General features: G+C 39.3%; 1 protein-coding gene across 1 annotated transcript in view; it reads right to left on the reverse strand.

Moving 5' to 3' along the window:
- Nucleotides 1–25,058, reverse strand: part of cdh23 (cadherin-related 23) — a 293,565-nt gene that overhangs the window by 95,800 nt on the left and 172,707 nt on the right. The window contains exons 11-12 of the mRNA XM_016230112.1: nt 17,352–17,540; nt 6,731–6,880 (exon numbers count right to left, since the gene is read on the reverse strand). Of these exons, the coding sequence (XP_016085598.1) occupies nt 6,731–6,880; nt 17,352–17,540 (339 nt within the window). The remainder of the gene's footprint in view (nt 1–6,730; nt 6,881–17,351; nt 17,541–25,058) is intronic.

The raw sequence follows: 25,058 nt of genomic DNA on the forward strand, positions 1-25,058 counted from the left end.
GATCCACAGCGTGAAGTTGATGTATTTCCTCAGCGATCAGCACGGATCAGCTCCAGGCATGATGAAGCAGATATCGTCCTCTTTTGGAAGACCAAACAAAGTAGTTTCGCTTTCACAACGAAGCACACAGCGTCTTTACGACATGGTGGCGGAAACAACAAAACTACAGCGATAATAAAAGTTACGCCTTCTTTCTTTGCGTGAACATTTGTGCGGCGTTATGCAAATCTTCCCACATAGCAACGTAGACATGTGGGGGCATGTTAGAACGAGCCGTTTTAGGTAGGCGTGGCTGACTCTTAACTTTTATAAAGAATATCTCTTTGGATTTGAGACTTTAGTCTTTGCAGCTTTACAGATCTTCTTTATGCACCAAGAGCTTGTAACACTCCAAAGAGAAAGGAAAAATTATATGACCCCTTAAAATCTAATGGTGGTGCTGATTTTTTATAAACTGGTGGTGCTAGTAGCATATAAATTGCATACTTCATTTTATAAAGTATGTATTTCTCTTTCACAATGCAAACAAGAGTGATTTGTGGAATGATATGATCCTTGGGAGTATAAGCTCTTCTGTTATGGGAGAAAGTGTCTCCAGCAGTCTTACAAACACTATCACACACTCATAGCCCACAATCCAGCTACTCAGACTCTATAAGCTCTTTGGGCTGGTTCCCGGACACAGATTAAGTCGAAGGACGGATTAAAAACATTTAAAGAACAATCAGCCCTGACAGAGTGATCTGCTCCAGCACTCGGCTTAATGTGTGTCTGAAATAAAGAAAAAAAAGAAGTTTTAGGGAAAAAATGTATACAGTATATATAGTGCTGGGCAACGATTAAATTTTTTTTTTTTTTTTTTTTAATCGCGATTAATCGCATGATTGTCTGCGATTAATCACATTATGCACAAAATTCAATAATGCATTTAAAAGTAGTGTATTGAGAACTTTTTTCATTTAAAATATTAGTAAAAATATCAGTAAAAATATTTCTTTTAAATCTCAACTTATAACATTAATGTAATCAAATTAAATATAAAACAAGCTATTTGCCACTGCCAGGGCAATAACGTTTTTATAGAAACTATTTTATAGTTTGTTATAGAAAAACAAGTTATGCTCAGAGTCCAGAGCCTCCATCATTAACATTATAACAGGCACCTTAGAGACCTGCACTATCGCGGGACCCAACGCAGCAGAGTGTGGTGCGGGACAACACTTGATGGACGAGTGCGGGTGCGGGAGTGTAGACACTCGTTTGTGCGGGATACGGGAGAATAAGTGTGTACTCACACTAGGCAATCTTAACCATGCCCGAGTGTGTTTGACTAGTGTGATCGCTCCATGCCGTGCTCGGGCGTGGTTCGTTAAGTCGTCCCTGACTCGGTTGGAAGAGGTGAGCCAGAGCATGTGTATGTATATACACACACACATATATATATAGTTCAAAACCACTGGTATGGTCAGTAAAACAAATTACTGAGTGCAACATCAATTGAAGTTAAGGGGGGGAAAAGAAGAAAGCGCATCCATCATAATGAGTCAGAGCTGACAGGTATCTGACAGATATGTAATATGCATGTTGGAACATATGGATGTTTGTGTGTGTGTGTTTTCCTTCCATAAACTGCTTTAGTGAGTTACCAGCAGCACATTAGCAGCAGTCCAAACATCTGTTTAACACACACAGAGCCCCTCAAATTGCCTCAGAGACAAAATAAGAGGTACAGACACAACTACATCTGCATTTCCTGAAGGAAACAACAGTGACTGCAATGCTGTAGACAAAGTGTTAAAAGTCACATATTTTACACCTTTCTGGAGTTTTATTTTAGGTTTTGATGTCCTTAAGAATATATATTTGCAGTATAAGTACCAAAAAACATCTCAATATATTTTTATAGCTCTTCTCTCTGGAGCTCTGCTGAGAACAGGTCGATTTTGGCCTGTCTAATTCATATTCATGAGCCTCTCTTCTGATTGGCCTGTTGTTTTCTGAGTGACGCACGGCCAAGCCAACCACAGGTATCTAGGGTCAGCCGACGTCACAGCGCTAGCTGGACGCAGCAAAAAAAAAGGGGAAACTGGAGGTGGCCCATTCAAACCAGCGCAGATTTGGCTACATAAGGAGCTTAAAATATCATCTTGTTGTGATGTTGGGTGCCAGAATCGACGTAATACAGCCTCAAATTGGAAATTTGATCGCATATCTGCTGCCACAGCCAGACAAAAAACCGACGACAGCTGTGGCTAAACGCGATAAAACGGTGACTGTGTAGGTCAACTTTTTACGGAAGTCACAACGGTTTGTGAAAAGTCACATCTACTTTATGCAGGCTGTGTGCATTTTACTGTGGACTGACTGTTTTGAAACGTATATGGTAGTTAAATAGCCCCTAGACCTCAGTTATCGTGAAAAAAAGCCAGGAAATTTCAGTTTTGACAATATGGGACCTTTAAAGGTTTAGGTGAAGAAAGTGAAGAATCTGAGAGCACAAGAATCAACCAACTGTTTAAAGCTCTTATAGCAGTTGTTTAAAGGTGATGGGTAGAAAAGAAAAGAGAGTATTGAGAAATTAGAAACCAGGAAAGAATAGAGAGAAAAAAGAAAGAACAGTGAGTAATCATAAGGCTGCTGCCACATAACTGTGTTTCAGCTTCTCCTCAGGGCATTGTGGGTAAAGTTACCACTCTATTGACTTTACAGGCCGTTACATGTCATGAGTGAGCCAGTGACACAGAGCAGACAGCATTTATCGACATAAAAGTCTCTCAGGCCACTGCCACACACAAACGTCTCATCAGAGGTGGAGAAGAGAGATGCACCTTCACTCCTCTTAGCCATTACATACATTAATGTTCAAAGGTTTGGGATTTATAAGATTTTTTTTAAACGAAATTAATACTTTATTTCAGCAATGATGAATTAAGTTGATTAAAAGTGACTGTAAAGACTTTCACTTTGTAACAAAAAATATATATATATTTCAAATAAATGCTGTTGTTTAAACTTTCTATTCATCAAATAATCCAGAAAAAAACATCATGTTTCCACAAACATCATATTAAAAAAAATACTTTACAACCTCAAACCTTATATACATAATGACTGAATCCCACAAAAACATATCAAGAACATATCAAGTACATGGCTCACCCCAAAATCAAATCAATCAATAATTTTTTTTGCATTGTATCATTATTTTCATAAAAATATGATTAAATTTCCTTCCTGAATTACTAAAATTCAAAAATGCAATTTAAAATGGGAAAAAAAACACTAATTATATTTTACAATTGTGAAATATTTACAAATTATGCTAATATTGAACTGTCCTGAAAAATATTGCATTAGAATATTGATAATATGGTGAAAATTAGTTTAAAATCCTAGTTATTTATTTACTTGCTTACTTACAATAGGTCATGAGAAGTTTTTAGAAAAGTGCACCTAGTCATCATGAAAAATAAAGTGTAAAACAGACGTTTTTTCCCTGAAACCACTTATGTTAGTCAAAGTATCTCGTATGAAAAAGTCATGATTTACATTTTTCACCCTCTTTCTGACCTTTCTATGAAACTACTGTAACTACCTTTAAGCAGTTTGTATGTAAATTGCATCTGTCTTGCTTTTGATTGGCTAACCTATAGAGTTAGAAGCAAAGAAAGTCATGTTTTCCATTCTGGACCTTTCCAGTCTGGTCATACCATGCTTTTTTTCCTATTTAAATCCACTTATAATGTTATAAAACATTTAAAGTCCCACAAAAACATCTCACAAAAAAAGTCTCACATGGATCTACGTTTCCTTGCAAATTCATCCAAATTGCAGTATATTACCTTAGCAAGAACCAGCCAAATTTCTAAATAACTGTCATGTCTTAACAAACAATCCATTTTAGCTCGTTTTCAATAAATGCTCCTTTTGGACTGCAGAGGAACTTCTGAAAGTTACAGAGTGTTTTCGTAGCACATCACGCTCTTTGATCTCAAAAGATCAAGGAAAATTTGACTACTCATGATATGACCCCTTTAATATTAAACAGGAAAGTTTCGTTTAAAAGTTCTGAAAGCAGCTTTTCCCAACAAATGGCACCATCACTTCTGATTTGTTCTGTGAATTTGAGCTTCAAGACAAAAATCTTGCACTGCTCCTCACAATACAGAAGCTCTGAACTATAATCAGGACTAGCTTGCACAGACACCAGTCCAGCGCCTGGATCCAGAGCCCGGGCCGTGTATCGATCAGTATTGATCTCTATAGCATCCAGTAGTGAGAGTGACAGAGGGAGAGTGATAATAGGCTGAATTTATGAGCTGCATGTGGTTGTTCACAGTGATTTATACTCCTGGAGTGGGATGACCTTCAGCACTCTGGAAACAGTCTGTGTGCTGAAATCAAATAAATGACGGTGACACCGTAAAAAGATGGGGAATCTTATGGATGTCAGAGTTGTAGATGAGGATCCTAACATCCTAATGTATCATCACGGCTTTCCCACCAGAGACGCAGAGGGAAACTTCACAGAAATCAGTTTTATTTTTTCCCAAATTCCTTTTTGTCCCCCCCGATTCCATTTTTTTCCATTTCAATTGTTTTGGATTCTGTTTTAATGGTTAAATTATAGTAATCAAAAAGCATTTTTAAAGTTATTTAAAGTTATGAAACTTCTCAAATTTAACAACACTTTAGTAGAAATTTAACAAAAATTAGATTTTAGGGCCCTAAGAAATTCGTTTTTATTTTTTCCCAAATTGTGTCTTTTCTGTTTTAATGATTAAATGAAGTTGTAGTAATTTAAGCATGTCAATACTTTATTTCAGCAATGATGAATTAAGTTGATTAAAAGTGACTGTAAAGACTTTCACTTTGTAACAAAAAATATATATATATTTCAAATAAATGCTGTTGTTTAAACTTTCTATTCATCAAATAATCCAGAAAAAAACATCATGTTTCCACAAACATCATATTAAAAAAAATACTTTACAACCTCAAACCTTATATACATAATGACTGAATCCCACAAAAACATATCAAGAACATATCAAGTACATGGCTCACCCCAAAATCAAATCAATCAATAATTTTTTTTGCATTGTATCATTATTTTCATAAAAATATGATTAAATTTCCTTCCTGAATTACTAAAATTCAAAAATGCAATTTAAAATGGGAAAAAAAACACTAATTATATTTTACAATTGTGAAATATTTACAAATTATCCTAATATTGAACTGTCCTGAAAAATATTGCATTAGAATATTGATAATATGGTGAAAATTAGTTTAAAATCCTAGTTATTTATTTACTTGCTTACTTACAATAGGTCATGAGTTTTTAGAAAAGTGCACCTAATCATCATGAAAAATAAAGTGTAAAACAGACGTTTTTTCCCTGAAACCACTTATGTTAGTCAAAGTATCTCGTATGAAAAAGTCATGATTTACATTTTTCACCCTCTTTCTGACCTTTCTATGAAACTACTGTAACTACCTTTAAGCAGTTTGTATGTAAATTGCATCTGTCTTGCTTTTGATTGGCTAACCTATAGAGTTAGAAGCAAAGACATGCAAGCAACATGCATAATCAATACAATCTGTTACATTTTACCGTTTCTTAAAAGATGAACGATTTCTTAAAAAGTCAATTTTCCAAATCTCTTACAGTATTAGTTCACTTAAGTTATTACATTTAGATGAACTGGAACAGATGTTTGCAAGAAACAAGGCTACAAACTGGTTGAGGTAATGCCTGTTTGAGGGAATCTGCTGTACTGGTCTACAACAATTTCTGATTGTGTTTTGTACTGGTGCAGATTGCAGTCATTTGTCAGTGCAGCTAGTAAGTCCATCGCTGCAGGGAGCAGCTTCAGCCAGTTGAACTAAATTAATTGCAGAAACACAGCTGAACTCCAGCAGCATGACAGCACTGCTCTCTATAGAAGTGCCAGTAATTTATTTGTGTTTCATTTCCCCCATTCTAAATCTTGGTTTACTTTTCTAAAAAGTGGCATGGCATGATCATCTATTCTCAGTGTATTCTAAATACTTTAAAGGGTTAGTTCACCCTCATTCATTACTCACCCTCATGTCGTTTCAAACCCATAAGACCTTCGTTCATCTTCGGAACACAAATTAAGATATTTTTGATGGAATCTGAGAGCTGTCTGACCCTGCATAGACAGCAACGCAACTGAAATGTTCCCAAGTCCAGAAACGTATAAGGAGATCTGTAAAATAATCCATGTGACATCAGAGGTTCATCCACAATTATACGAAGCTATGAGAATACTTTTTGTGAGAAAAAAAAAAAAAAACGACTTTATTCAACAATTCGTCTCCTCCGCATCACCCTGGTGCCATTTTGGAGAATATCCACTGGACGTAAACAGCGTATGCTGTTCTGTGTCAGCTGCATCACGCCGGATTTGTTTCCTATGGACAGAAATTAAATTTTTGGGTGAACTATCCCTTTAAAGGGACTTTTACATTATTACAAAAAAATCAATTTCAAACAAATGCTGTTCTTTTGAACTTTTCCATCCTGAAAAAAAATTTATTGCATTTTCCACAAAAATATTTTGCGGTATAAAAAATATTTCTTGAGCCCAAAATCAGCATATTAGAATAATTTCTGAAGGATGATGTGACACTGAAGCCTGAAGTTATGATTCTGAAAATTCTGTAATTTGGATGGATGAAAATGTGTGTTATCTGCACTCACAGAAAAGCTGTAGCTCCTGATGGTTTCGTAGTCCAGCGGGACGGCCACACGCACACGGAGGTCTGCTCTGCCCTGCACTGAGGTGGGAGAGATGCTGAAGTGCTCAGAGTTATTCCCTGTTAGGACCACCTGAAACATGCTGTTCACCCCCTGTAGAGACAGACCGAGTCATTTTGCACCATTATTATTTGCCTTTATTTGATATTTCATTGTCCACAGCTAAGCAGCAAACAATTCTCCTTCTCAGGTGTTTCTCAAAAGAAAAAGAACCTTATAAGCATCAGAAATTGCACAAGATATCTCAGCATCTCAGACTGTATAGTGTCAAAGTATACAGTCAGCAATCAAAACCGACTCAAATATTTCTCATCCAAATGTACTGAGCACATTCATTTTAAAGCTCTCATTTTCAGGGTTTCAGCAGGTTTTATGAAGGTAAATTTAAGATTTCTTAAGACCAAGTAAAGAAATCGATTGGAACACAATACACCAAACAGGGTCTTTATATGTAAATGTATTGTATTCACAATGCTTAAAAGTTTGAAAATACAACTTCCAACAGATCTCTATTAATTTTTGTATTAATTTGACCAAAAAAGCAGCTTGTGACTTGAATAGCTTTGCTCCCAACAGTGGTGTAATGTAACGAAGTAATAATACTTTAATAATTTAATCCGATACATTTCCCCGAAGCATATTCATTACCTACTACAAAATAGTCAGAAGTCAGAAGAACACGGACTGCAGGAAAGCAGATTTGACGAATCAGTGCAAAATGGAAGAAAGATTTGAAACTGAACACAATCTTGCTACTCAAGCTGTGTATATGAACATTTATTTATATACTGTATATTTATTTGCTTCTTTTGCATTTACTTGCACTTTTACTTTCAATACTTAAGTCGTTAACCACTAGAGAGAAAAAAAAAAAGTGATGTTCTAAAGATTCGCAAGAATTAAGATACATTTACTTGAGAGGCAAAACTACATAAGATAAACGTTCTTGTTTTCTGTGAAGAACAAATATCTGCAAATGGGTTCCGAAAAGTTCAAAGGGAAGCGTGTTTTAATACCACACTGACATTTGTTCTTGTTTTAATCATAAACTTTTTAAGCATAGACAGTGCTCCTCACCGCTTTGGCCTCGGTCAAGAGGGTAGGGGACCTGTAGGCATTTTCGGTCGACGATTCGTGCCTAGAATTCGGTACGGGTAACTCTCACGTTGTCCTGAGACCCCGGCCTGGATATGTGCCCAAAGTTCCCACCACACCAGGTGGTGAACTTGCAAGCGCTGCCCCGGGAGAAGGCAGATCCAGCCATCGCTCTGCTCTGTCCCGTTCACGGAGTGAGAGCTCACTCTACGAGAGGAGTGGCATCTTCTTGGGCATTGGCGCGGGGTGCCTCGATAGCAGACATCTGTAGAGCTGCTGGCTGGGCGATGCCTAACACGTTTGCGAGATTCTATAATCTCCGTGTAGAGCCCGTGTCCTCTCATGTACTCGCCTCAGGTAGGCAGTAACACCGGACCTGCGCGGTGTCGATCACGATTGCTGCGGCATTCCCCTCTATGGACCGGATACGTGCGCTTTTTTGCTCCTCAATTCAGTTCCCCATGGCGAACCCTGGTGGAGTTCTTCCCGCACCCTCGGCGGTCAGGCGTGGCGGAGCGCCAGACGCCAGGCTCAGCACTCGTGTGCATGCCCAAGGTCAGCCCTTGTGCTGGGCTAGGTGCCTGTGTGTAGTGATTCCCCCTTCGGGTGATCCCACATGTGTATTCTCCACGGTACGGCTCCCCTCATGGTAAGCCCGTGTTTTTCCCTGGCAGTTGTTCACTGCCATATCTGCTGCATAGTCATCTCACCCCAGGCGGGTTGAGTCTACTGCAGGGACTTCCATATGTAGCACTGCCCTGGGCCAGTCCATATGTGTAATTCCACATGATACCTCCTATGTGCAGGATGTGGCTTCTGTAGTGTTCCCAACTGGGTATGCTTTCCCAGTGTTATCCAATGTACCACTGTGTGGAACAGCAGTGCGGACACCTCTGCTTAGCCGCTGTCCTATCTTCTGCCCCAGCTGGTGTGGGGGGACTTGCCGGCGTTTTCCATACGGATCCCAATTCGTCAGTCACGACTGACGTAACGTAGAACGTGACTGACTGAAAGGGAACGTCTCAGTTACTTGTGTAACCCTCGTTCCCTGAAGATGTTACGTCCCGTCGCCACAGTCGCTGTACCACCGCTGTACGGCCGGGGCACGTAGTCTCGGCTCCTCAGCGAAAAACTGATGTGCGTTTGCACAAGCTCTCCTTTTATACCCGTGCTGCGGGGCGGGGTGCGCGTGGCGAAACAAGCACGCCAACTGTCATTGGCTTGTTTAGTTTACACTCGAAGGGGATTGGGCTCTCAGGCGAGATCACAATTCGTCAGTGGAACACAGGGACCCAACCCGGGAGGCTACCGTGCGTCCCAGGGTGGGGTCTGAGTGCGCGGCGCGCCACTTACCTGGCTCCACGGCTGGGCAGGGGGCTCGTGAGGAGGCATAGCGTCCTTGAACTGAACCCTGCTGCCCATTGGCAAAGGGAGAGGGGGACGGCCATGTGGAGACTGGGTCTCGCGCACTGCCATCCTCGCCCTCTTGGAACTCTGAGAAAAAGGAACCCGCTCTTCTGTTGAGGTTTTGGGCACCACTGGCTGGGTAGCCAGCGGCGGAACAGAAAAAAACAGGAACAAAGGTTTCTCCACCTGGCCCTCCGCCGGGGGAAGGAGTGGTGCGGTCACCATCTCCTGAAGAGCCGGATCCAAGAACCCCGGGTCGCCCGTCCCAGGGTCGCTTTCCTGCGGCCAGTTCCACGCTGCGGCCATTGTGAAGGTTGCTGCTGCGGCCGAGCTGGAGCGGTGGCTTTTATACACTGCGGGGCGGGGTGCGCGTGGCGAAACATTTGTTGTGCGGATTGACACAATCATTAATCCTGAGTTTCATTCTGATCTACATTAACCTTAATGCTAATGAAGAGACGCAGACTGCAGTTGCTGACATAACACCTCATTATCTCTGAACGATCATTCGTTTGAAAACACGCTGCCTGAGATACTGTAATGGACTATTGGAGTGCTTTTACAGCTTTTAAGGTGATGTGTGTCATTTTTTCTGTTAAAACGCTATTTCCTATCTTGGCTTAATATACACAGACAACTACAAGCAAATGATTCATTGGTTCATTCCGGCAGCGGAAGTAAACACTATGACTCTGTGGCACTTTCAAAACATTGAAAACACAGAGGACACAAAGATTAATTTCTCATTAAATTTTCCATGCTAGCAACCACCAAAAAAAAAACACAGCAACTGCCCAGCAACTAGAACACCCTTAAAACTGACAAAAAAAAACATGCTAATGCAGTAACAACAGGAAAAAAGGTACAAAAGCTGTGACTGGGGCAATACCTTTTTAAAAGGTACTAATATGTATCATTTAAGTACTAATATCTACGCTTTTGGTTCAAATATTTACTTTCAATGTGCAAAAATGCACAGGGGTAAATAAGGTGCAAAAGCTTAGGAAGGTACCATACCAGTCATCTATGAGGTCTGGACCTCGGTAAATTTTTCATGTTCAAAAATAAAATTTGTTCTCTGAATGATTAATTAGCTGTTTAAAACTTCTCAGTGTCTGCATGTATCGTTCTTAGACTTGTGTTTTCCACTTAATTTGACACTTGAAAGTTAATAAAGTGGAAAGTTGCAGTTTTTTTTGCAGATATCTTTATCTTATCTTACTTGCAAAATATTTTCAATAATTTAGTTTATTTTTATTTATTTTTCGTTTTTTATTTGTTTTTTTATAGCAATATCTGGCAACACTGCATTGCCGGCACTTAAACTGACAGTAATCAAAAAAGCCCATGGACAGGTTATTGCTGACAGGATAGCACATTCGCTAAGGGAAACACAAAAAATATCATGATATTATCTTTAAGAAACGTTACCAACACTGCCAAAAAAACAGTAGCATTTAACACTAGTACACAGATCTGTAGAACGTGCTAGATGTGTCAATTTACAATGTTCATTTAGTGCAATTTAAGGAATAGTTCAATAAATTAATAAATAAAAATAAATACTGAGATATTTGTATATAACATAATGACAGGAGTACCATAAATTACAACTAAATATTTATTTTTCAGTGAACTGTCCCTTTTAACAAAAAAATAAAATAATACAAAAAAGTTAATAAATGAATCATGTCCCATAAACTTTACAAAAATTGCATAATCAAGAACTTTACCAGAACATATATGCAGACATATATGGCATGCATACACATACAAACACATTTAGGGTTTGACATAGGGATATGCCGGTATCAGATTTTCATGTTGCGGTTAATTGATAATGTTTTTATCGCGGTATACGGTATTATCACGATATTGAAATTTAGTTGCATAAATACAGTATAACAGGTTTGATAACTTTTTTCTTATAACAAAAATAACTAAACATATGAATACAATACAGCAATACACAAAAAATGTATAAAGTTAAAAATTTTACACAGATTAAAAGATAATAAAGACCAATAGGTCTCACTTTACAATAAGACCTCATTAGTTAACCTTAGTTAATGCATTACCATTCACAATGAGCAATAGCTACATAAGTTATAAATCTTTGTAAAAAATAAAAATAAAATACAACCCTTAGTTCATGCTAGCTCATTAAATAACAGTTGCAACTTTTGATTTTAACAATGTATTATTAAATATTGGAATTACCTAAGATTAATGAATGCTTAGAATAATTTTTCTTTGGCAGTTTATGTTAACTAATGAATTAACTAATGTTAACTAATGAAGCCATAATGTAAAGTTTGATCGAACAATACAGAATCGAAACACTTTCAAACAATATCTAGGGCATGTTTGAAAATAAATAGCCTATTAAGTCTAAATATTTACGTATTTGGCACTGTGATGAACACCATAGCGAATACAAAATTCTGAATGCCTATTTAAATAATTTAAACACTTTCCGAAACAGAAAGCTGTTTTGTTTAGGGGGTTTCCAGGGTAACAGCTGCATTATGTTTAGCGCCATCTGCTGTAAGAGAGTGAATGCGCTTTCATCCAGAGCGTCTCTCACGCGTTCTGCCATGCGCTTCTCATCCGTGCTTGTTTACATCAGAGTGCACACGCGTCTTGACCATTACCAATAATAGGACCCCTTTAAATTGATTTCCAGGTATTTTTTTGCCTATATAAAGGGCAGTTTTTTTGTAGCATGAATGCATTTACACTGAAAAATTACAACTGCATAAATAATGTTATGAGCTTAGTGTTGTAAATATACAAATATGAAATGTTGGAGGGAAAAAAATCAGTTATGGACTACTTTTAAATATTAAAGTAAACTGCCAGTAGGTGGCAGCAAGTGACTGTTTTAATGCGTGAGTCATTGCATAATTCAGCCGATTCTTTCAAAAATGAAGTAATTGCTTGTCTTTATGAATGGGTTACTGAAACATTGACTCACCCAATTCATTCAAAACGGTAAATCATTCAGTAACGAAACACCACTGTGTGCTGCTCAGACATGCACAACCGTTCTGCTGTGATCTTTGTTTGGAACTATTTTCGTTAACCAAATTGAGCAAAAACAGTCAACACTGACAATACTGTGTCTAAAATGTAAGTCACTTAATATTAACTACTTGTTTGAATTTGCAATGGTTCAGGTTTTCAGGGAAAACTGCACTCTCTTGGTTGAGTCATGTTGCTTAACTAGGCTATATCATATGTTATAAATATAAAAACAACATTTTTACCATGTTTCTTCTATGTGCAGTTGTGTGCAGCCAGTTTGTGCGACCTTATTACTGTCAATACATTATCCATTATTAGTCACCGTTTACACTGATTGAAAGAAAAAAAAATCATTCTCACAAAAAATTTTTATCAGGTTAGTTGTCCGGTCCTGCAAGTAAAACATTTTTTCACTTGCCACTTCAAAAATTCCACTTGTCCTCGACAAGCATTAATGTCAAGCTCTTTTATTGTACATAAATTCAACACGCCAAAAGTGGCTAGTGGGAGTGACTGTGTTACAGGCCACTACTGAAATACACCCACATTTGGGTTCAAGCCCATTTAATGTCAAGCCCATATACATAAATTCAGAACAAATAATCAATAATTATGTAATTAATTTGATTAAGTTGCGCTAATGAGGTAGCTAATGATATATATATACACACACGTACACACACACACACGTACACACATATTAGCAACCATCATTTATGTAGTTTGATGCATTGAAGTCCAAAAAAGACAGAGAAGGACAGCCTGAACTTCAGTCCCCAACTCATCCCAAAATAAACACTCAGCTTGAGCCCAAGAAGCCTCTTCAAAGACATGCATATGCAGGCTGAGGTGGTTACTGAACTCTTGGACCCTCTGAAGAACTGTTGTTCATCTTGCATTAGGATCAGAGTCGAGCCTCACTGTGCTGAAGAGCTACTATCTCTCTCTCTACTCGCCTGTGTGTTCAGAAAGTCTTGTGCTGAGAGAGCTGAAAATGCCTCTAATATGTAGCTGCTGCTGTATTTCCAGTGTAAGACGAAACACCCACTGCTCAAAGGAGAAAAAGAGCTACATGCCCTCAAAGACTGAAGGGTAAAGGGACTTAGTTAAGTAATTGGAGACCAATATAATTTTGATTTACCAATCAAAAGTGACAGGACAGTAAAATTTTTGAGTTACTGACTGGAGGTGATTTTCACACACTTTCTGTTTAATCACCTGGTTATGTTCAGAACAGCATACTAATAGACTACTCTTATTATTTCTGCAGTATAATGTACGTAAACTGCGCACACAAATTTTCTGCATGCATTGAATACATTTATGACGATTGTCAGAATAATAAAATGGATAGTTCTGGGAATGGAAATTCTGATTGGATAAAGTGCATTTGATAGATGCAATATTACATTTTTTACCTTATTTTTGATAAATTAATGCAGCCTTGGTAAGCATGAGAATCTTTTTTCAATGTTGCTTTATGTCTTACTTTATAAAAAAGAAAATTATAAAAAAGTATGCAGTATACAGTAAGTAGACTGCTAGTTTGCCGCTCTTTCTCCCTCTTTATTTATGTCACTCTCTGTTCCAATAATTTGTAAGGTCCACGCACTTGGCCCAAGGAAGGTATCCAGTGGTGGATGAAGGTTTCTTGCGTGTTCGGTCTTTTCAGCACGCAAAGTTATTAAATTTAGGTTTAACTCAAATCTGACTCCATTTTATTATCTAATCTGACTCCATTTTAGTATGACCTCGAATTTAGGTTGAAAGGCAAATTGGTTGTTTGTCTGTTTCTAATTATTGCTATTATTCTGACATTTGGTTATTCTAGTTAACTCTTTACTTTATATTTACTCATCCATTAGGAATCTATGTCGCTCAGGGTGCCTCACGGCGGCTGCTCTATGTGGGCCCCACGATCACAAACTCGCCAGTCTGATCATTAGCAAGAGGTTATGACTAATACTATTTAATAGGTCGTCCATGCTTACCATTTTTTAAATAGTAGTTCTGTTTAGCCCCCTACAGTTACCCATGTACAACTTAGTTAAAGCTCAAAACAATAATCAGCGGTTATGCTAGTACTATTCGTCTAGCCCCCGATAGTTATATAACTAAGTACAACTTAACTAAAGCTGAGACAATAATCAGCGGTTATGCTAGTACTATGAAATATGTTAATATTTCGATAGTATTTTTATCTAGCCTCCCGATAGTTAAAATAACTACGTACAACTTGAATAAAGCTCAAACAATAATCAGCGGTTATGCTAGTACTATTTGCCTAGCCCATGATAATTAATATAACTACGTACAACTTAATTAAAGCTGAGACAATAACCAGCGGTTATGACCAGTACTATGACTAGTCCCCCATAGTTAACGCAACTGAGTACAACTTAACTAAAGTCAAGCAGTTAGTCAGAAATCTATAATCTCACCTGATGTGCGCCATGCTCCATCTAACCTGAGATCTAGTATTCATTTAACCCTGGACGCAGATTTGCGGAAACATACGCCTTCACTTAATCTACTTGAAAAAATCATTTCAGAGTAAGTCAGAATAAATCAAATGTAACAATTTATTATCAGTCAGGTAAATATGTATTATGCCAATTACATAGCCAATTCAAAGATATCAAATCAATACATCAAATTCTCATAGACGAATCTAAAAGTAAGATGCATACCTGACTTTTAGAAAAATACATAGTATGAAGTGTGTGGACAGGTCCCAGACCTGGGTGGTTTACACCTCAATGGGAACAGAAGGTAATTTGCATGGAATGACCCTCTACAGTAATCAAAGTATCTCTTAACTCTTAGGATCTGTATTATCTTTTAGTCTACTTTTGTAAGATTAAGACCATTGTACCACTCGCCCTGAGACTATTCAAATGATATCAAACATGACTGTAAATCTTATTTGCATTCATATAGAACATTATACTATTGACCATTCTGAGTGAATCAAGTGGAGGGAGGATGGGTAAGGGGAAGGAAGGAGATGAATAGGAACTGATGCATATGTGAGAGAGGCGTTTCCTGCACCACCACTCTGTGGGGTGTCTCGAAGATGCCCGTGTAAGTTTGTATTGTCTGTTTCTCAGGAGATCAAAGTATCTGAGTTTCTTTTATCCTTACAAATTTGAAGCAGGAATCAATCTTAAGTTGACTTCTGCTGCTCTTATCTCTGATTGATTCTGCTGGTTAGTGATAATTTGCTGCTGTCTCTCACCTACTCAAAAGTACATTAAACCCTGCTCCAGTCTAAATGGGGTCCCTGTCTGTGTATGACGCCATGCAAGAGACCATGGACGTACATCAGAATGTGTTTGTTCATAAACATTTTATAGCGGATTTGAACATGTTGCATCCAAATAAGAATTTAGAGTATATTTTCCAGTATAAAAGCTATACAAATTTATTACCCTATTTACAAAAGAATGGTTTAAAAAAAATTGCATTTTATCACTCAAACTCAGACCTTGACAAGCGTTCACTACAGACCTTTGATATTCACAAGCCATAACATTTATACAGCTTTCCACTGAATAAACGGCCCAAGTAAATATTTCTGCCTCATAACAAATAAACCACTTCAAAACCATTAAAAATGCTGCTAATTTTTGTTGTACAACAGATTGTGACACACACGCTTGACTGCAACAATTAGTTGACAATTTAAAATTGCGCTTACCAAGCATATTATATAAGTAAAAAATAAGTAAATTATTATTATTATGATTAACAACAATAACATAATACATTATGTTTCAAATAAAATAATAATAGTAAGAGAATAACTATGAAAAATAATGCCAAACTACTTTGTATCGTTTTCATTCTTAAACTGAATTCATTATAATAATGATTTATTTTCTTCATTGTATCAGTACAGTTGTATAACTGTGATATTTTTTACTTTACGACCCCAAATACTGTATATCAAAATTAATTTTAATACAAAAATAAATGATGCTCATCATAAGAAGGTCTATTTAAGTGGCTATACCTGAATTTAATGTATTTTTTTGACACAATCATCATGTAACTGACCCACAAATCATTGGTACTGTATGTGTCTGAGCTTATTTTTAAAATAAAATAATAATAATAATAATAGTAATTGAAATAACTGAGATCATGCTAAACTACTTCATATTGTTTTCATACTTAGAATTAATTCAAATAATAAGGCTTTTTCTTCATAATAATATCAAGACAGTTGTGTCAGGACATTTTTGACTTTGTTCTCCCAAAATATTTACAATTAATTTTAATAATAATAATAATAAAACAAAATCATCAATTCAATTGACTGTATGTATGAACTGAATGTTAATGTATTTTTGAACAAATGAAGAGACCTGAGCATCCTGTAACTGACCCACAAATCATTGCCCTGTTTCTGCACTACTGAAGCAAAAACAACATTTAGCGCCAGCAAACTCATTTTGACAATTTCCTAGCCCTAGGAAAACCAAGTGGTGAAGGATCCAGGTGAGGAAGCCAGTCAATCCAACTGACCTGGTCCTGTTATTCACATATGACGAATAGCGAAGTGCTGACTCTGAAATGCCCATCTCTTCCAGCAAAACGTGCGGATGGCAGTGTCAAAAACTGCTTACAGATCGGAAAGAATTAGCATGGAGTTATGCAAGCATGTTGCTGCTGACTCGAGCACTTTACTGCCAGGAGAGCAGATTCAGAAGAATGACTAGTTTGAAGCTTGAGTGATGGGAGGTGAGCAGGTGAGAAAGCTTGACGTCTGACTGATTCCAGGCTCCTTCTGGAGCTACTGCCATGAAGGAGAGCAGTGAGAGCGGTCAGGGGTTTCTGACATCAGAAGAGTCTTTGCTGGAGAAAATGTCATGTTCATGGAAACCACAAACAGCTTAACTCATGAAGAAACAGTCAATATACTCACAGGCTATACTCGCCCGTCTGAATAATTAATATGTGTCAGGGAAATCATGTGAGGGAAAAATATTCTCTTTTAAAACCTCACTGTTGGTACGTGTGCATGTCTCACCTCGTCTTTGTCTTCGACCTGTATGTACAGAGGCAGCGCGAAGCCGACCTGCGCCAGCTCTGGGATCAGGACGCGATACTCGGAGCTGTTAAACCTGGGCGGATTGTCATTTTTATCGATCAGCAGGATGGTGAAGGTGGTCATGACGGTGGCAGACGAGGGTGTGCGATCCTCATTCAGCTCTGTGGCCTACAGAGAGACACACAGGCATACAGAGGTTAGGAGACTGCAAAATGAGACTGCAAGGGATATTTGGAAGGGGAATCTGTAAACCTTGAAATAAAGACAATATTTTAGGGTTTTAAACCATTTCAAAACAAAGAAAACTTACGATGTACAATGAGCAAGAACTATTGAAGATTTTCAGAGAAATTGTGACATTGATTATATGATTACATTACATATGATCCAGATTTTCATTTAAGAACAAGATGCTCTCTGGTTCCTTCTCAAATCATGCTGGAGAATTCATGTTCATTTATATATACTTTCAATAAGAACTTTCAACAGTGCAGTGCATTTTTTTCCAAAATGTAATTTGTTCAACATTATTTATGTTATAAAATGTAATTAAATCCTTTTATTATGACTATTATGAATGTTTTTTTTATCTAACTGTAATACATTTCTTAACTGATTAACAGCCATCAAAACACTCTTAGCTTCATTACATATACAACTTATTATTTAATCAAATAATTGACCTATTCTCATGTCATGAAATTAACATGGACACTTTTGATCACAGCAAAAATATCATTTAAAATATATAATATAATGAAAAAATTGTGAGTCAGTCAGAAAGAATAAAATACAAATAACAGTGAAACCAAAAAATCTAAATATTTAATAATGAACAGAAGCAGATGCAATATTCTGCAGAAATCTTGGGAATGGTCTACCATTAATTAGTTATTTTGGTTACTAATCATTTTATTGACAACTGAGTAAAGTAGTAAAATGTCATACACTAAGAATAAATTCACTAAGAAATTGCTAGTAAATGAACAAATATAAAACGCATTGAATTAAACATGAACATTTGAAGTAGATAAACTGAAATTATTTTCTTGTAAAACATATTTGTTTTGCTTCGAAAAATTGTTTTTTATAGTGTACATGCAAAAAAAAATGCAGACAGACAACACCATCATCCATCTCTCTAATGTGAGGAAAATATTTAAAGGAGCTTTAGAAAAGGAAAGGAGAAGCAAAATAAAGAAAGGAGAGATACGAGTGACAGAGAGAGACAGTACGAGATACGAAACCAGAGAGGAAACGGATGTGATAATAGAGGGAATCTGTCAGTAAGCAGCATTAACGTTTAGTCTTCAATCTCCTCGATTTGTTCAGCTCTGCCTCTTTATTAAATCAGAGGGGAGGATTCTGGGAGAAATCCCACAGGTCTGCCGTAAGTGGGGGCACACAGGGGCCAGCGCGGGAAGACAGACACAGCCAATAAGATTTAAGTTGAACAAGTCTTATCGACAGGAAATAATTGCTCACAATCACTTTCTTTCTTCCCTCCCTCTCGTTCTCTCTCCTCCTCTTTTTGAGCAATGGAGCAGGGTTCACAGAGAAATCAAAAGGAATAATGGTGTTTTGTGACGGAGGGATGCGGGGTGAATGGAGGATGGAGGTGCGGCGACGCTGCGGGTCCAGGTTAATCACGAATTGTGTCGTATAACACCCCCTTGCACATCTCTTCTCTATCCCTCCATATATAAATGCACTGACCTCCAGCCCAATGTACTCTGGCCTATCCAAGCGCTGTGAAGTTGAGAAATTAGTTTTATTACTTTTCACTCAAAATCAATAATGCCACCAATAAGAGAGAGGGAGACGGAGAGAGAGAGTAAGAAAATAAAATGGTAAAAGAAAAAATACATATATACTGTAGGACCAGAGGCTCGGGAGAGAGAAATAGATAATGAAAATCTATAACTTATGAATATTTTGGGAGGTTTTTCTTGCGTTTGCTTTGTTTTCAGTTTCACTTTTCGTGGCAATCATTGATTTCAATTTAGAGGACTACAGCTATGCAGTTTATGACTGCAAATAGAGCAGAAGAATCCAAAACACATTTATGAAACTGTCCGGACGGGAATAATATTACAGGCAGAAAAAGAGGCAACAATAATAAGTGAACATTTAAACGTAACAGTCACCAAAACTTCCTTATAAAACAGAACAGTCTGGCTCTGATTTCTAATCACTTTGAATTCCTTGTAAAATTTTGATTTTGATGTAGAATTATCAGAAGATTATATGAAGTTTTGATTGCACAAAATATCAAAATAGCATACAAAAAGTACATAAAAAAAAAATTGTATGTACTTTCATGTGCTGGTGAGACTGGGTACTGTTACATAACTGATAATGTTATATGGTCATTTATTTGTTATTGCGGTTGTGCTTTGGAAGTTAAAATAAAGCATAGGCAACTTGTGCAAATCTACAGACACCGGCAGCAGTTCAATGGGTTCTTATCAGAGCAGAGGCGATAATGATGACAAGTGTGTGTCAAATCCCGACCCAGAGAGATAATGACAGAAATCTACAGAGACCCAAATCACCACCAATCTTTTGAAAACTTTTAGAATGCCACACAGAGCAGTTTCTGGTCATTTTCAGCTCAATTTGAATAAAGTGCTAACCAAAAACAGCTCTTTTCTGGGGTGTCTGAAGATCCCAGACATGTCACGACCAAACGTTTGTTGGTAAACAGTATTTTCATACAGACACACACCTGTTACTGCACATTATAATTAGTGTCGAGAAAAAGTATGTGAAACCTTTGGAATTGGTTGGTTTTCTGCATTAATTGGTCATAAATTGTCAAGTCTTGCAAGTATCAACAAACATAATGTGCTTAAGCTAACAACACACAAGCATTTTCTGATCAATAAAAAAACAACCAATTCTAATGGGTTCACACACTTTTTCTTGTCACCGTATACATACAATACTATTCCAAAAATTGGGATTGATAAGATTTTTTTTAATAATTTGGAAAAAAGATATGCTTACCATGCATTTATTTTGTGAAAAATACGAAAAAATCAGTAATATTGTGAAATATTATTAGAATTGCTTTTCTATTTGAATATTCAGTGTCACATGATCCTTCAGAAATCCTTCTAATATGCTGATTTGCTGCTAAAGAAATATTTCTTCTTAATATCAATGTTGAAAACAGTTGTGCTGCTTAATATTTGTTTGTGGAAACTATGATAACCCAAACCCCAAACATTTGAATGGTAGTATGTACCATATTAATAACAGTCATTTCAGATTTTCAGTATCATACTTGTGGTGTTTTACTGGAATTATAAAAGTTATACAATTATTATAAAAGTTGCTCTAAACTGCTCTGTTTCTCCTCTTTTGTTCTTTTTCTCCTCTCCATTGCCATGCAGCCCGAAGAGGAGGCAAAGGTGTGTGTGTGTGTGTGTGACTATTTCAGGAGCCTAAAGGCCTCGCTTAAACTGAGCTCTCACAGATGGAGAGACAGGAACAAAGAGTTTCCCTTGCAGAGGTCTAGAGGGACATTAAAACACACACACTCCTCCAGTTTTTGGCCCTGGAACTGTCAGCGGGGCACAGAGATAACGATGACATCACACACACACACACACACACACACACACACACACACACAAGGCATAATAGATGAATATATTTTTGTCATAAAAGAGTACATCTTGAGCTTCAACGGAAACAAGAGCATCTGACTGTGTTTAAAAAGAGTTGATATGATCTATGTCACAAAAATATTAATTTTAATTTATTTGTGACCTGTGAAAGAATCAGTGGTTAAGTAAATATCAAAATTTGAAGTATAATGCGTATAATAGTATTTTCTTGTACTCCAAATAATCATTTTACATGCACAGTAAGCCTGGAAAATCCAGTCCAGTTGAGTGTAATTAGAAGTGTTTTGAACGTTTATTTTGTAATAGCTATGCAAAAGAGTTAAAAATGTATTGAAAGCTCCAGGGTCAGTGAGACCTTTTCACACACCGATCCTGATATGCTCAATGTGGGTAAATGGCTCTATAAATTACAGTCACACTCCGCAAACATTTACTGTAGAATCAATACAGCATTTGGCAGAGATCCCAATGAGTTCAGAGCAGGGGACGAGAGACTAACCAGAGCTACTACACAAGAATTTCTGGAAACAGAACAAATCTGCTTATATGTGATTTCATTCCTCATTTAAAATCAATCTTGACCTTGACACTTTACAGAATAGATTTGAATAATGCATTAGTGGATTTGAATCTCACGCAGGGTTGAAAGACTTATGATAAAAGGTTTTAAGAGCTCAAGGAACTTCACTATTCTGATTCCAATTCCACAAAACGATTCCAGTTTCTCAACAAATCTATGAACAGCTCTTTCGGTACAATTGAGGAAGCAACCAAAAAAAATTGTCCAAATGATATAATAAAGAATAACGTCTCTAGGTTACGCATTTAACATCTCTAGGTTACGTATGTAACCTTGGTTCCCTGAGGGAATGAGTCACTGTGTGAAAACGCTTTGGGAAAACCTCTGTGTGCCCACGCTCTGAATCACATGTGAAATCGGTCCAATGGAATGGCGAAACGTCACGGAGCGGGGTGACGTAGAGACCAGAGAGCTTAAAAGTGCATCCGTAACAAGCAGCGTTAGCTTCTGATAGTTGAAGCAAGTCGCTCACAGGGATGGCAATGCGACGCAGCGTCTCGTTCCCTCGGGGGAACCAGGGTTACATACGTAAACTAGAGACGTTCCACAGAAGCACCTGAAAGTCTGGAGCAGTACCATACTTCTCCTGGCCTCAAGCACAATGAAAGAAACATGTACCTAACGGGTTTCGCCCCCAGTGAATTACCACCCAAAGGGAAGTGGAAAGCAGCTATGGCCACCACAAACACTCTAAAGGTGGAGGGGGTCAAACCTGTGAAGAATCGTTTCTGCAGGAACTCCAGAACTGAACCAACCGGGCAGTTAACTGGGAGCAGCTGACGATTTACGCACCATGAAGTGAACAACCCATTTCAAGGAGTACAGTTTCCTCGTGGATGGAGCTCTGGAGTGGAGTATGGTATCAACAACCTTAGTTGAGAGACCGGAAGTTACGAGTTGTGCCCCCTCAGGGGCCACACCCACAGTTTCCACAACTCTGGGCGGGGGTGAAAAATGGTGCCTCCCGCCTGAGAGAGGAGATCCTGCCGAACGGGAATCTCCCATGGAGAGTCTCCGAGTAGGGCTACCAGGTCCGCAAACCATGGCCGGCCTGGCCAGTATGGGGCTACTAATAAGAGACTAACCCTGTCCTGGCGAACTCTCTCCAGAACTCCCGGGAGCAGAGCAATCTGGCGTACAGACGAAGCCTCGGCCATGTCTGTACCATAGCATCCAGCCCCAGGGGCGCTGAATGCATGAGGGAGAAACACAGGGGACATTGTGAGGCTCGAGAAGCAAACAAGTCTACCTGGGCTCGACCGAACATCTTCAAAATCTGCTCCACCACCTCGGTGTGGAGCTTCCGTTCCCCGGCCTCATCCCCTACCTCGACAGGATGTCTGCTCCCTGATTGAGGTGCCCAGGGATGTACACTGCCCTCACGGAGAGCAGTTTCCCCTGGGACCACAGAAGGATCTGGCGTGCCAGCCTGTAAAGGGAGTGCGAGCGCAGACCCCCCCTGGCGGTTGATCTAAGAGTCCACCGATGTGTTGTCTGTGCGAACAAGCACATGATGGCCTCTCAGGTCTGGGAGAAATTGCTTCAATGCTCGAAACACGGCCAGAATCTCCAGGCAGTTGATGTGCCACATGAGATTGGGACCTTCCCACAGACCCTCCGTTTCCCCTGGGACCACAGAAGGATCTGGCGTGCCAGCCTGTAAAGGGAGTGCGAGCGCAGACCCCCCTGGCGGTTGATCTAAGAGTCCACCGATGTGTTGTCTGTGCGAACAAGCACATGATGGCCTCTCAGGTCTGGGAGAAATTGCTTCAATGCTCGAAACACGGCCAGAATCTCCAGGCAGTTGATGTGCCACATGAGATTGGGACCTTCCCACAGACCCTCCCCAGCCCATGAGGGAGGCGTACGTCGTTTGCGTTACGCGACGACATGGAGCCCTCAACACGGGGCCTTGTGACAGGAACCAAGGTTTCTTTCACATGTCTAAGGCATGTAAGCATCGCCGCGTGATCTTGATCATGCAAAGTGGGTTGCCCCTTGGGGAAAACCCCTTGGTCCTGAGCCACCACTCTAGGGGTCTCATGTATAACAGGCCAAAAGGTATCACGTTGAATGCAGCTGCCATCAGTTCCTGAGGGCACTGAGGAGAGACGGGCACCGTATGATGAGGTGTACACCGGCCTGCCCTCAGAAGTCCTGAGCCATAGCCATCAGGACTTTTTTTTTTTTTTTTGAAAATAATTGAAAATGACGGTCCTTAGACCTGTCATCTCCTTGGAAGACTTAGTCTAACACAACCAGAGCCTGCTCGGGGCAGGACCCAATGAGATACATTTGGCAGGGGCTCCCATACCGCAAGGTGACCTACTAAGGGAACCAGTCTCTCGAGACTGGCCTCCGGAGTACTTAGAGCAGCTAGCTCGGTGCCCTGAAGCAGAGGACCGGCATGAGACGGCCAATCTAGCTGCTCTGGAGAACTCCTTGGAGGTAGCGAGCCTCCCAGAACTCCACATTTCCGGGCATATGCTGAGAGATGCGCTCGTGGAGACCACTGTGCCCTGAAGCACTGGGGGTGGCAGGGTTGACAGACTGGTCTCCTGAGGGCACTAAGGAGTGATGGGCACTGTATGATGAGGTGTACACCGCTCTTCCCCAGAGGGGCCCTCCCTCAGAAATCCTGGGCCATAGGCGTCAGGACGTTTTAGTCGAAGACTATCCGGCTAGAATGACGGTCTACAGATCCGCCTTCTGTTTAGAAGCCATCGGCCTGGGAGCGCCACTCTGACTCCTGATATTCTGGGGGCGTACGAAAAGCGACACTCCCCAAATGAGGAGCTGGACCACGGCTGGGGCTGCTCCCATTCAAATGTAATGTTTCCTTTTTTATTTTTAAGGGACATTTACAGAATGAACACAGCCAGCCCCCTCAAGAGCTGACTGTGTGTGCTCTGCTCCAAAACAGACTACACATAAATCGCGTGCATCCCCACCCCTTATTTTAGCGAGGGCAGGGAGAATGAGAGATCCAAAAGCAGTCTGCTCATATGCAAACAATATCAGTCTCCTCTGAGAAAGATAGCTGCAGCAGCGAGCTCTCACTCAAAGGGGGAAGCGACCACAGTGCGGGCTTCCGAACCCCGAGAGAGAGAGCGCTAGATCTAGGGAGTGCAGGTGGAGGAAGGGTCAGCCCGTCTCCTACCCGTCCGCTAGATCCATGTGCGATCCCCATGATCTCAATCGCTGCCGTGCCTCATATGGAACCGCAAGATCACAAGCACGGACACACTCCTAGAAGCGTTTTCGGCGGGAGCGGAGCGTTTGCAGTGGACAAACAACACATAAACTGTGTGTATCCCCACCCATAACGTAGTGCGGGCAGAGAGGAACACATGGTCTAAAATGCTGTCTGCTCTCACCCTTATGCTTGTCTTTCGCCTTAGACATGGCTTATGCTTTTACTGGGACAGACAACAATAAATAGAACTGACACACACAGAGCGCTTCGCTGAA

Source organism: Sinocyclocheilus grahami, unplaced genomic scaffold, assembly GCF_001515645.1.
Source record: "Sinocyclocheilus grahami isolate Dianchi unplaced genomic scaffold, SAMN03320097.WGS_v1.1 scaffold363.1, whole genome shotgun sequence".
In the NCBI taxonomy this organism is placed as follows: Eukaryota; Metazoa; Chordata; class Actinopteri; order Cypriniformes; family Cyprinidae; genus Sinocyclocheilus; species Sinocyclocheilus grahami.